Source organism: Scomber scombrus, chromosome 16, assembly GCF_963691925.1.
Source record: "Scomber scombrus chromosome 16, fScoSco1.1, whole genome shotgun sequence".
NCBI lineage: Eukaryota > Metazoa > Chordata > Actinopteri > Scombriformes > Scombridae > Scomber > Scomber scombrus.
This window is the reverse complement of record NC_084985.1, coordinates 11,811,960-11,826,361: the sequence shown is the minus strand read 5'-3', so window position 1 is coordinate 11,826,361 and position 14,402 is coordinate 11,811,960. Positions and strand designations below refer to the sequence as shown.

Below are 14,402 nucleotides of genomic sequence, written 5' to 3'. Positions count from 1 at the left end.
AGTTCTGAAGGGCAAAACGGATTCATTTTCAAATTTAAGGACTACAGTAGAGATTAATTAAGAAATATGGTATTTTAATAGAGTATTAACCTCTTACCAGACACCACATTTTTGTGCACAAGTCTGAAAATGAATAAACCTAAGTGATCCAGAAAATAATGCCACTAAGTGTCTCATGGGTGTAACAGTGTTGCATAACGGGTTAAAAGAATAACCACTTTTCTTAAGACAAAGTTCTCAGTTTGCAAAGCAGTTAATTATTCTGAAAATATGTCTGCTCTGTAAGCATCATGTCACCCTCTCTTTCTCTTTGATTATTACATCAAATTGTATCACAATCCAAAATGCAACTTAAAATCTATGCATGGTAATACCATGAAAACCAAATCTGGGTCATTGCTTATGTAATAACATTAAAGTATGTCAGTTTTTAAAAAAACTTCTTTTTCACTGTGGGAAATCTCCTCCCACTCTAACCTTCCTCTACCTGCCTGACTGCTTCCTGGATGGCCGGAGCCTCCGAAATATACGCAGCCAGGTCACCTGTGACAAAACTTTTGAGAATAAGGAAGCTCTTTGGCCTCACGTGGATGCCTCATCTATCCAATGATCTGTGTATATGATGTGTACGTTTCCTTTGAAATTATAATACATTTATAGCAGCTTTAGTAGTTTATGATTTATTTACTGTACTGATCAGGTTAAAGTAGTGGTAACATTCCTTAATTTCTAGGATTTCATATTAACTGTATTTAATTATGATGTTTAGATGAATATAATTTGTTATCCCCTTTCTGCTGTTATCAGATAAACCAGTTTCAGCTATTCTATAATAAAACATTGGACTTGAATTCCAGACACTGAGTTGGTGATATTCCTGGAACCTGATTATCCTAAGGAGATAACAGTATTCCTTCAAACTAAATATTCTTCATGATTATACCATTAAAACCAAATCTGGGCCACTGGTTATGCAATAACATAAAAGATGTTTAAAAAAAAAAAAAAAAAACTTTATTTAAACAATGGATCTTACAACAGGTTTGTTATTTGCAAAAAACAGTAACAAGGATGCTTGAGGTAGTGCAGATCACAATACATCAATAAAGAATAAAGAAAAAAATACCCCCCCTTCCCCCAATCCCAAAATCAGAGTTGTCGTTTCATCTGTGTGGTGACAGATTTCCTTTCCAATCAACACCAATGCAGATTACTCCAAACAACAAATACAGAAGCAGGTTTTCTACCTGTGTCAATTTGGATCATTTCCCTATACATTTACAATTATTTACTCAAAAAAGGATCTTAATTCCTGAATGTGTATAACTTTAGTGGAGTTTGAAAGATATTTATCTCTGGCTGCAGATGACAGCAGAATTTGAATATCTGGCAGAATAGGATCGAAGACAATAGTAAATTCTCTAGGGAGTTCAGGAATGTTATATTATGATAAGAATTAATGTAAGCAAACATATGACTCAAGTATGTCATGATTTTGGACTGTGTATTGATCATGATGTTACTTTGGCTATCTGCCATGCTTTCTGCAGGGAATGTTCCTTACCATGACGTTAACCAATCAGGAAGCAGTATGACGTGACGACAATTCTCGGCGACAGAATAACTGGCCAATGGCAGGCGTTCCTACAGGTCCGATTAACCAATGGGAGGAGGCGAGGTCTTTTTGAACGATGAAAAGCGGGCTCGCAAACATTCGAGAGGGAAACAAAGGTGGAGCAAGCATCTCGTACATTAGGACGCGAAAACTGGAATAATTAACTTTTTCTCATCGGGATATCTTGGCAAATAACATAAGGTAACATTTAAGCATCACTAACTGTCTTGCACAACAACGGAAATATTTAGCTGTGCGTTTACATGACGGAAGCTGTTAAAGTTAACTCTTGTTTTAGATGTTAGCTTAGCTTAACCTCGCCTGGTTGATGCTATCAGCTACAGCTCGCTGTCACGTTGGCTGCTTAAATTCACCTCTAATTTGCCGTATTTCTGATTTTGAATGCTGACTAACGTTAAAAACCTCTCCCACAGGTTTCCGTCATGTCTCACAAACAGATCTACTACTCCGATAAATATGACGATGAAAAATACGAGTACAGGTGTGTATGACTCTTGTTTATAACTTCACGACATGCAATTTAACTTTGTTAGCTTGTCAAAGTTATTTCAAACAAATTTAACTAAAATGTTACTAAGTTGACAAGGTCCAGGGACTAACGCCAATTACATAAAATGATGCATCACAATAGCTTAAATCTGATTCACTTTTTCTACTTTCCTTTTTTCTACAGGCACGTAATGTTACCCAAGGACCTTGCTAAACGTGTCCCCAAGACCCATTTGATGTCAGAGTCGGAATGGAGGAACCTGGGGGTCCAGCAGAGCCAAGGATGGGTGCATTACATGATCCACCAGCCAGGTATCTTGTTTAAAACTAGCTACAGGCCATGACACATGTTAGGTCAGTCATTATAAGTGATCTAAAAAATATAGCAGAACCAACTCCAGATGATGGGGCTTTTTAGTAGACTGTCATTGATTATGGTGGTGAAGAACCTAAATGTAATGCTGTCTGTTTCTATCACTGAAAGGCTATTCGTGGATAAACTCTTGACACTCATACTGAATTATCGTACAGACTGTGTGTGTGATTTTTAAAAATATATTAAGGTTTTTATATTTACTTTCATGTTTGGCTACCTGTTTCCCCCCACTAATAACGTATTACTACATATTTAAAGATCCCCTCCAGACATGTTGTCCTGAAATTTGTATATAAAATGCTCTACTCTGAATAATTTGTTTGTCTTTTTTTTCCCTTCCCCTACAAGGAAGTTGGCTAGTTAAAGTCCTTAAATGGTGCCTACTCCTCCCTCTTTGAAAATCCATGATCTATGAATACTAGGGCCTGACCGATACTGGATTTTTAGGGCCAATACAGACATTAGGGAATTAAAATAATTCTGATATTGATAAATGTATGTACACATATACACACTTTTCCTCCTTTTTTTCAAATGTGGTTACTAAAGCCTAATGGAGGCTGTATTATTTTACAGTTTAAGAATGAATGTAATTTTTAAAATAAAAATCAGTGCTCTGAAACAGTAAACTTGACTGCGATTAAACTTTAAATATACATAAAATGCTGCTTATATATCTTTAAAAAAAATCAGCACATATCAGACGGTACATATACGTGGTGGGCCGATAATATTGGTTGTCTAATGAATACATATTCATTTAGAAAGTTTAACTGCTGGACACAAGATGTCTCCTAAACTGAAAAGTCCATTGTCAGCGTGCAACAAAGCTAGTGGGTGATGTTAAAACGAGTAGAGTTACATCTTTATGAAGAAGGTCTTACAGATTAGTGGTAAACATTTCAATAGCTTTTGCGGCCACGAGCATATGGAGAGCGGGTGTCAAACCTAGCCACACCCTCCATTCACAAGTGATGGAATGGGAGTCGGTTTCCCCTTTTTTAAAGAATCAAAACCTGCCTGTTGCATATGCATTGTTTTTTGCTTGTGTGTGTATATTGAGCACCTTTTTTCATCTCTCCCCTGCCAGAGCCACATATCTTGCTGTTCCGACGCCCCCTGCCGAGCCAGAAGTCATAAGGCAGCGATTCTTTGGGTCCTTGGAAGATCAGTCCTACTTACACACCACCTCAGATCAACTAATCTAAAGTGGAGATCATGCTGTCAGATTATCAGGCTCTTATGTGGTAGGTGACTTGTGATTTGGGCTGATCCTGTTGGACCTGGAGAAGGACTATCACAGTTATGAACAGTGGTTGTGGAATGGAGTATGTGTTGATGGAGAGGGGGGGGGAAAAAATCATCACCCTTCTCATGGGGGGAAAGACTTATGCATGTGTTAACAGCAACACGCTGTCTACCAGAAACATTCAAATCAGCTTACACTGTCCTTTTTGACTTAACCTATCTGTCCAACTTGCTGAACCTGCTTGGATATTCCAGCTTTTTAGAACAATTATAAAATATGGGGAGTGAAACTTGTTCAAACATTTTGCCAATTCTCACTAAGTGCATTCTGAGTAAAGCTCAGGTCAGAAGGAAAGGCAGATAGAAAAGTTGGATCCCAAATGAAGTTTGTCTCTGAAACATCAACCTGCGGTTTTAAGTGACATGTCGCTGCTCGGTTTAAATGACACTGTAAATTGGCATTTAACAATTTGTCATGTGCATGAAAATCCGCATGAATGGAGTTGCCTAGAAACTTAGTTTTGATCCCTTTTTCCATAAGAGCATATTTTGGCTTCTTTTAAGACAAATTTCTCTTTGATGGGTCTGCTTAGTATTTATGAATGTGTTGCCCTTTATGAAATAAATGTAAAACTTTTAATCGTATTAGTGTGGGCTTGTGTTTTTGCAGTGCGACTACACAGTGACCACTTGACACATCAAAGAAAATTGGGGGACAGTTATGATGGCAGATACCCTTTTTAATACTCTTAGAATAAACCTGGATCATTGAGTTTGAGGTTGAAAAGCAAACTGCATTGACTTGGGAATTTTGTTTTTCTTTGTATTGTATTAATGCACTTGTTTTCGTTGTTCTACTCGTTTCTAGTCACCTTCTGTCCTTCACTAGTGCCACGTACTGAGCTGCTGTACCATCTTTGATACTGAATTTTGCCTTAAACTTCTATAAACTAGTGCCTTTCTGTAAGGTTTGCATTTGTCAATTCTTTTTTTTTTTAACTGACATGTTAAGAGCAGTTAAGCTTTCAGAAGAACTAAAATAATCATGGGCAAAGTTAATGATTCGTTTAGTCTTAAATGAAACCATTGATATTAAATCTGTTGGTTTAAATCAAAACCCATCAGAATTAAAGTGAGCTAGACAATAACACCATTTGCATTGAAGCATGCAGCAAAATCTGAGTCAATTTCTCATTCAAATGTACACAAATTAAATCAGTCAGTCCAAAAAACAAATGTATAAAAGCTTAACAAAATGTGGCTTTAAAAAAAAAAAAAAAAAAAAATGTTTTAGTTAAGTGTAAATAAATATGCACCACGGCAGGCCATGCTGCCCTTTGTCCTTCATCAACCTGTTTTCAAATGCTAATAACGCACACTGGGAAACAAAATTCCATTAACTCACAAAGTGCACAACATGATGCACCAACACAGGACAAAATAGTCATCAGATGAACATGAATACTAAGAAACTTTAATGTCCCCTGAGAGGCAAATTGACATTTAAACAGTATAAATATGATTAGATAAGCAAAAACCAAGATAATCTATAGCAGCCATCATAAATATCCAGGCAGGCTCTTAAAGTCAATAACTGTATACCAACAGCTGTAATAAAATTAAATATACTGTATACCTCACATCTCCTATATATCATGTATTTCACATCCCCTCTTCCATGTATTTACCCAGTCTCCCTGTGGCTACTGCATCTTAAATTTATTGCATTATACCCATGAAAACAAATGAGTTTGTTTTTTCTCAGTTGGTACTGATCTTAAAGTGGATGGATGTACCTGGTCAGGTACAGGTCAGCCTGCTGTTCCCCCATGATTTCCCCACGGATCTTTAACAATTTTCCCTAATTTGTTCATGTGAGTGATTTTTGGAATGTACATACCAGTATACAATACAACAACAAAGGAAACTGTCAATAAAATATTTTTAAATTCAAGTGAAAATTGTTATCAATGTTAAAGTTCACTTTTCTAAGGAAGTAAATGTGTTGTTGGCCCTGAATAGGATCAGCACATTGTTCCCAGGAGGCTTTGTGACCTATTATAACACCAAGATACTCCGTCACCACACCAATCTCCTCTCCTCTGATCCTAGATAGAGTGGGTGGTGGCGCATCATGTCTAAAATCACTTATTTGGTCTTGGATGTGTTCAGATTCAAACGTGATTCCTCACATCAGTTGACAGTCATTTAGAACTGGACCATGTTCGACTTCATCCTGCTCCAATAGGCTGACCAAGACGATGTCATCCACAAATTTAATTACATGGTGTCCGGACTATCTGCTGCGACAGCAGTCCCTGTTTAAAATATATAGTCAAGGTGACAGCATACTGCCATGTGGTGTGCCAATAGAGATAAAATGTACTTCTGACATGGTGTTGCTTAACCTTAACCTTGGAGATCTGCCCATAAGGAAATCTAAAATAATAAATTCATGGTTCAGCATGCACCCTCTGTATGTAATACGTTATCAGATGTCTTTGTCATTGAAATAAACAGGATTTTTTTTTCCCACAGTAAAAGTATAGTTATTTATTGTCATGCATATACAGGTGCCCCACCCACATGGACTTACAGTACAAGACATGAAAATACAATTAGTGGTGAAACATTTGTCAAATATAAAAAGCACAACTTCTTACATTACATCGTGAACAAAGCACTTCATCTTCTGTATCATGATCATCTGCAAATAAAATCAGCTATACAACAGGCCACCTTCCTGAAACAGCTCTAGCTTCTTATAATCATTCATCCAGAACGACTCATCAGAAATTAAAGACGTTTTACTAAACACTAGAGCCAGCACATCATCATATAACGAGCAATAAAAGATAAAAATGGACTTTGTCTTCAGTCTCAAATAAATCTCACAGCAAGCCGTCTTTTCTCTTCAGGGAGACCAGTAAACCTGCCTGTTTCCGTAGCTAATGGAAATGTACCTGAAAGAAACTGCACACAGATCTAAATCACAAAAGGCTCCGCACTGTAGCTGTTTGTACTAAATATCAGCAGACCTGTCTTTGTATATCATGACACTGTAATCTGTTTTTGAAAATAAAAATCAATCAATACCGTCCCACATGGATACAGAAAAGTCAATCGCACCTCTTACAGCACTGCTTTAAAAGGTTTAACACTGTTATACCCGCCTCAGATAACATGTCTTTCAATAAAACGAGTGTTCTTCTAATTAGTTGCTTGTAATGTTGTAGTCTAACAATTCCACATTCTCCCGTTTGTCTGTAATATGAGTCTCATCTGTCCGTAAATGTGTCTGTAATGGACAAAATGGTTTACTGAATGGGCAATAATGGCGTACAGGCAGGCACAGCATCTGCTACACATTTGATAGCTGGTGCGAGGGAGCAGCGGATTATTGCTGTGCAGAGGAGAACAGGCAATGACAAAACCTGGATTAATCAGAGGATATGTAGTGTTTGCAAATGAAGTGCTGTCAAATATAAACAAGATTTGGATCTTTATTTATTAGATTTGCGTTAAAAAAAAAAAAAGTAATTATTTTGACCCTGCAAGCCATTTATTAATCTGCAGCAGTTGCTTAGAGACCAGAGGCCTCAACACACAGGTGCACATAAAGATATGCATAAAAAAACAGCATATGTTACAACACTGTGACACGTTAACATATTTGACTTGAGAAAGAATGTTTTAATTTACATCTTAGGTATTTAGCAGACATCGAGGTATTTAAAGCAATCAATGTCCTACTGTGTTTAGTTTGAGGATGCTCAGCCACCGAAGTTGGCGTGCTACATACTTTCACAGCTTAAAGCCAGAGGAGGCCACTCAAAAAGTAAAAGTGATACCGTGTTAAATTAAACTTATCACAGTGGATATCCCGGTGTCCCAGTTTATCAGTGAGCTCTGAATTCACAGCAGGAACCCCTGGAGGGTTTTTTGTAATGGGATGGTGCCTTTTCACAATGAAGTCTGATTATGTTGAAGGACAGGTATCGGGCTGTAACTAACAATTATTTTCATGATCAATTATTCTCCTGATGAATCAGATAGTTGTCGTGTCGATAAAATGGTGAAATATAACGCTGCTTCTCAAAGCCCAAGGTAATGTCCTCAATGTTTTTTGTCATGACTAGCAGTCTATAGCCAAAGACATTCAGTTTATTATAGAAGACTAAAGAAAAGAGAAAATATTCACTTTTGAGAGGTCAATTATGGCTTTTTTTCTTTAAAAATTACACAAAGCAATGAATTGATTATCAAAATAGTTTGCAATAAAATGTATGCCCACTAATCATTGCAGCTCTTGACAGGTGCATTTCACTGTTAATATTCTGCCTGTAGGAAGCTTGTAATATGTAGAGCTTTTTGTGTACTGTTAATGCTATGAAAATGGTCAATTTGAGAAAGAGGCTTTTTCAGAAAATAATCCTGGTCCAATGTAAGGGAGGTGGTACTGAACTGAAACCTTAAAAATATAGTCATTGCAGTCCAAAAATGTCATAAATACTTGAAAACGTCATGTCCAAATTCATCCTAATGGTCTAACAATCAGAAATGGTCCATTTGTTTCAGTGTAGGTAGTCCACTGCCAAAATGGGGGTAGTTGTTAAAGAGTTAATGTCGGATGTAGTGATTTATTGTTTTCAGTAGTTAAGTAATAATGTCTTCAAATATTCTGAAAAATATAATTCAAAGATTAACGTCCTGTTTGGTTAAAAAGCAGCTCCATTCGTCTCAGACTGAATGCTGCTAAACACAAATTGAGACCAAACATAATCCATTCACAAAATACTCCAATGCAGAAACAAAAGTCCTCCCTACAAAGAGGACATCAGAAGAATACTGTAATAATGCCAATAATAACGCCTCTGCTGTAAAATAGGTTTTACAGCATGGCCTGAGGAGGGCAGTACAACACAGATACAAAAAAGCAGAAAATCAACCACAGTTATTCAAATGGCTTTGTGCATTTAGGTTGCACTGGACACTAAATCTACACCTACAGTATATATAACTTACTGTTTATGCTTTGACTGAACCTTCCTCCTCTTCTTTGTGTACATCGCTCTCTATAATGCGTTGTTGTTCTGAACTAACAAAAGCAAGTCTGCCCCAGATGTAGGCAAACTAACGACTTTGCTTTGATGACAGTCACACACTGTGGGTAGTAACTACATGACTCTGGACAGCATGGATAATGGAGGAAAGAAAATGTTTGCGAATCACAGGGAGATTTCTGACAATTCCTGGAAAATGTTGCGTAGGTAATCACTAGGCTGTTATGGTCAGCAATCTGAGCCTCCTGCTGAGATCCAGAGATGTGTGGTGGGCAGAATAAAATGTTTGACGCCTTAAGGTGGAAAAAAGCTTGAGCGTCTGCCAGGGGCATTTGTGAATCATGCTGAAAATTGGTTCCTGTTGGAATCTTAAAGGCAAATGATAACTTAAACCTGTAACTGTATTTACAGAACAGCTCAGGGCAGCAAAATGATGAACCAATTTCTCATGACACGACCTTTACTGAAAATATACCAGTCAGCATTGTTTACAGTATTATTACTAATATTACCATCCTGATTTTCAAAGGAGAGTTTTAAAGCCTCACTGTGCTCAGAGGATGTTTGACCCTGAATAAGATTTAAGCTGGGAAACATTTGAGTGGTGGAAAATTGGACTGCAGCTAACAAATCTTTCTATTATTGATTAGGCCGAAGATTATTATCTCAAATGTCTGATTCAGCATTCGGTCTGTAAAATGTCAGAAGATAGTGAAAATGCTAATCACAGTTTCCTATATCCCCAACATGATGTATTCAAATTGCTTGTTTTGTCTGACAAACAGTCCAAAAGCTAAATAAATTCAATTAATTATCGCACAAGTCAAGGAAAAGCAGATAATCCTCACGACTGAGAAGCAGGAAGGAGGGAATGTTTGGTATTTTTGCTAGAAAATCAACTTAATCAATAATTATCAAAGTAGTTGTTTATCTGTCAAATGACTAATTGATCAATTGATTAATTGTTTCAGCCCCAGTTGAGATGTTTGGGAATATTTTGGCACATAAGATTTTATATATCACCTCTACTGGCAGCTGGATTTTAAGGTAGTGGTTCTCAAACCTCTTCTGTATTGACCTCTTTTGGAAGTAGGGGGAAAAAATGGATTTTGCATTTACCCCATAAACCTATTTAATTTTTATCAACACATTCCTCAAGTTGAACTTTTGACAATAACACTATGTAGTGGTCCCCAGCCTAAGGGTCGGGATCCTGTAAGGGATGGCAAGATGATCAATAGGAAAAGTGAGATGTTAAGGATAAAATGATTTATTGATGTTTTTTTTCTATTTTTGTTTTCCATTCTGTGCTCTCTTGTGAAGTACTGTAGACTTTTACTACTTCAGATATTGAAAAATAGTCTTGTTGTACAGAGAACAAATACAATTTAAATAGGAACTTCACACTAAACTGAAAAGCAGTGTTTTTATGTTCTCTCTGGTTGAATGTTTGAAGCTTGTTTGACCTCTAACCAAACCCAGCAGTGGGATTTGTTGCACCTGTCAGATATAAAAGCTCAGAAACATGTCCAGCTCTTTTAACCTTTGTGTTTTCTGGGCTTATTCGTGTTTTGGGTGTTTAAAAAGGCCAATATGTATTACAGTTTTTCTCAATTGCGAAAACACATTTCTTAAAATCTTCACAATTTTCAATCTTACATGTCAAAACTCTCCACTTACATCTAAACCAAACTTTACCTTCAGACATCACACAAAAGCCATTATATATAATATAATATTTTTCAGCCAATAATCTTACACAGAATATATGAAAAGACACTTTTTTTTGCAGTGTTCCCTCAAATGTGGTTATTAGACACGTGTGACAGGGAAATGTAATGGAGGCATGATATAAAAACATGTATACTGTATATTAAACTTGAATTAAGAAAAAAGGATCAAATATACATGCAGTTCTCCCAATATAACTTATAAATATAATATATTGCAAATATATCGGTGGATATCTGACAACATATATGTATGTATATGTATATGTATATGTATATTCTATGTATTTACTTATATAAACCAATGGAAGAAGAACACTTGAAATTAGATTTATTTTGCTTCAGGTCTTTGTGGATCCATTGTTCCAAAACAAGTAAACTGACCTGTGGCCCTCTTATCTGTCTATCCTGAGGTTTTGATTGGTGTGTGAACAGTTTTGACTCTTAGTGTTTCCACCTGGAGAATTGGGTTTTAATTGGGTTCTAGCTGTGATGACTTGAGGTAATGATACTAAATGCCAGCGCTTTCAAAAAATGCAAAGGTGAAAACAAGGGAAAGGTGTTTATAGTTTGGGGAAATGGGCCCGTCTTTTGGCAGATGGTGTCATGGTTTGGGATGTTTAGCGTGTAAGCAATAGCAGTATGTAAGCGATCAAGAAAAACTGTATACGGTTTATATTTGAAGGTTTTTCTTTCGCTCAATGATAATCTCTTTTTTTCTTCCTTGTCAAAATATATTTCTTCTTATTTATGTGGTGTTGTCTGAATAAATCTCGCTAAACTGAATCTTGATAGCCTTGCACCATCATCACAACACTCTTGTTTGCTCATTGTTCCTTTACAAATCATATTCAGTTACCTTAATTTAAATGTAATCCTTATTTTCCCCCCTGCTCATGCATGCTCCCCTAGGTTGATAACCATTGATGAAAAAATATACAGTATTTTCACACACAATTTACAATGTTGTAATCAGGTTGTAATTGTCTTTTAAATCATACAAGGTTCATCCTTTAATAAAACAAGTACAACAGCTTAAAATAGCATAGAACATTCACCGTTTGCTAGTATCACAGCTCATTTTTGATTAATGTGAGCCATGAAGATTAAGAACTCATAATATTGTAAGATCTGCATTTAAAAATGTAACATACATTATAACATCAATACATCATGGCTAAATGATCATGACAAAGACTCTTGGTTTGGTTCTGTGACACATCTCTGTGAATTATGGGAATCGACACTGTAACTCTATTCCATAAAGAGAACGTCCAAAAGAGCTCTGAAGTGTTATTAAGTTTCTCCAGGTATATGAATAATTTAAAATGAAATGAAAAACAGTGAGAGGAAAGTGTGATGGAGGATAACACTGTGTGAAGATGTGCTCAGTTGGGGATCAGAGGAGAGAGGTAAGGTGGGGAAATTTAACAGTGAAAAGAGGACGAGAGGCACAAAGAAACAGAGCCAAGCAGGGCAAAAGGTAAGTCTTTACAGGAGCAGGTGAATGGAAGGAAAAATACAAAAAGGGAGAGTCAGAGAGAGAAAGAAGTGGGGACAGAGAGGAGAGAAAGAAGGTCAAACAGGGAGATGGAGAGTGCTCTGGCGAAAAGGGGTATTTATGTCCGGGTGTCGTCGACACAGCGGGACGCCTTCTAAAAGGAAGCCAAGTTTGTTACAGAGTGCGAGAGAAGAGAGAGAGCTGCTGTTTGAAAGACGGCTGATGGAACAAAGAGCTTAAAATTGCGCCATTAGACTGTCCAGTGAGTCATATTCTAAAAATGAATTTCAGAACAGCACGAAATAATTCATAAGACTAATCTATCAAAGCATACAAAAAAGGCAACTCATTCTAAGGTTAATATTCTGTGAAACAACAAACTGTCTGTGATAAATTAATCTTTGAATAATACATTTCACTAAATGTATAATTTAGTTAATACGATTTACCGATTTGCCTCAGACAATGAAAATGAAAATATGAAATGATCCCCAACCCTGCAATGACACATGACATGAGACCTTGAGGCCAGAAGGGCAATTTTGGCAAAAATGAGTGTCATATATTAAATTAAAGCTCCTGGTGGGATCTGCCCAGAGGCAAAGACAGACTGCTCAGCACATTTTAGAAGGGAAAAAGAAGTGGAAAATAACTTGTTTAATACAATATCTGAGAAATCTACAGTGTGAGTTTCTAACACGTTTATTCGTCTTAACAGAATGAAAAAGGAACATCACTCACTCTGACGACTTTTTGGCTCCCCTGTAAAGTTACAAGGTACTTAACCCTTACATACTGTTCAGGGTCCAATATGACCCACTGTTTACATTTGAGAGCTGTAAAACCACCCTATACACATTTCTTTAAGCCAGACTTTTCCTAATGTGACCCACAGTATACAAACATTGAAATAAAATGCATCTTTTTTTCCACTTGTGCAGTTGATAATAGTTGATAATTTAAAAAAAACACCACTGAAACTATATTCTTAATTTTCTATAAAATGTTGGATCATAATATAGTGATTGTGAATGTCTTTTTTTCCCATAGATAAATAGAATACACTCTGTTTGCTCTCTGACAGCTTCATTAAGGATTAATCAAACATTTATTAATGACTGATGAGGAATTTATGGAAACTAACTATGAGTCAGCATATGAACAGTATGTAAGGGTTAAACTTTCTTATAGGGCTTTTCAATTTATTAAAATGATGTGTCATAAATAAATTATAATCTCCTTGCATTTTGTAACAAACTTACAAAAATCATGTCCAAATTAACATAAAACAGGTTTAAAGAAATGTAAGAAATGTAAATGTAATGACAAAGTACTTTATCTTATATGATATATAAACCAGTTCAGGCACTTTTGACACATGAAGATAATACATCAACTTATAATCAACGGCACCTGATTTAATAAATTATTGCCAAAATCCCAACCCTCTTAAATGCCATTTGAGCTGAAGAATATATTCTTCAAATGGCATTTAAGAGACATTTCTGTCGTGCCAGTTTTTGCAGATAACATTTAAAATAATCATAGATTCAGTCCAGTGATAATCAGTTTCAATCGTAGAGAGAATTAGTAGTGAAAGACTAAATGAGCACATAAATTAAACTTCCAAGGAGCCGTGTTAGACACCACATTAATACCGTTGAACCGTGGCAGTATCGTAAAATGAAGTGAAAGTCATAACCACAAAAACAGACACCTTCAAGGAAAGTCAGTGACATTTTGTACAGTCAAACAGTCTCAGACATCTTCCTTGATTCTTTAGGCTATTCTTTTTAAATTTCATTTGAAACAATATTAAATGTAGAATGAAAGCATTTATTTCTGCATTTTAAGGCCAAACTTCACCACTTTTCACAGTAAATTGAATGGGCTCACCTTCAGTTAACTGTATGACTAACAATACAAGAAATAATGGAAACTTAGTTGAAACCTGTCCCGGTTTATGAACACTGATAACAATACCTACTTTGTAATGCTATTGTCCTTTGCAAAAATATGATTTAGTTTCAGCTCAATGTATCACTAAATCAATCTACAGGTTTTAAACCTTCATTCACTGATGTTTTTCCCCACTTGGGGGTAACACAACAAGCAATGAACACAACTTTGACATATTATCTTTCACCTTATCATAGATATTAACATGTAGACACCACATTGGGCACTGCTATTCATTGTATTGAGGAGTCCACAAAGCTGCCATATTGGTGTAGTCATGTCCCCCCATCCTAATGCATACAAATATATTAAAAGAAGAGATATATCTGCTCTTACAGCTATCATAACTCTGAATTGTCAATCAATTTTCAAGCATTGTGTGGGTTGCCACAAATTACTA

The 14,402-nt window shown here is 36.2% G+C and overlaps 1 protein-coding gene across 1 annotated transcript; it reads left to right on the top strand.

The window, feature by feature from the left end:
- Positions 1-1,720: 1,720 nt before the first annotated feature.
- cks1b (CDC28 protein kinase regulatory subunit 1B) lies at positions 1,721-4,964 on the top strand. The gene is made up of 4 exons (XM_062435866.1): positions 1,721-1,816; positions 2,050-2,117; positions 2,310-2,437; positions 3,592-4,964. Exons 2-4 carry the CDS (start codon positions 2,059-2,061, stop codon positions 3,639-3,641), a joined length of 237 nt encoding a protein of 78 aa, XP_062291850.1. The 5' UTR covers positions 1,721-1,816; positions 2,050-2,058; the 3' UTR covers positions 3,642-4,964.
- The last annotated feature ends 9,438 nt before the right edge of the window (positions 4,965-14,402 follow it).

Excerpts from the sequence above, each read along its gene's own strand:
- cks1b (XM_062435866.1), top strand. The coding sequence starts at position 2,059 with ATGTCTCACAAACAGATCTACTACTCCGATAAATATGACGATGAAAAA. Across the intron at positions 2,118-2,309 it reads GATGAAAAATACGAGTACAG|GCACGTAATGTTACCCAAGG; the intron begins GTGTGTATGACT and ends TTTTTTCTACAG. Across the intron at positions 2,438-3,591 it reads TTACATGATCCACCAGCCAG|AGCCACATATCTTGCTGTTC; the intron begins GTATCTTGTTTA and ends CTCCCCTGCCAG.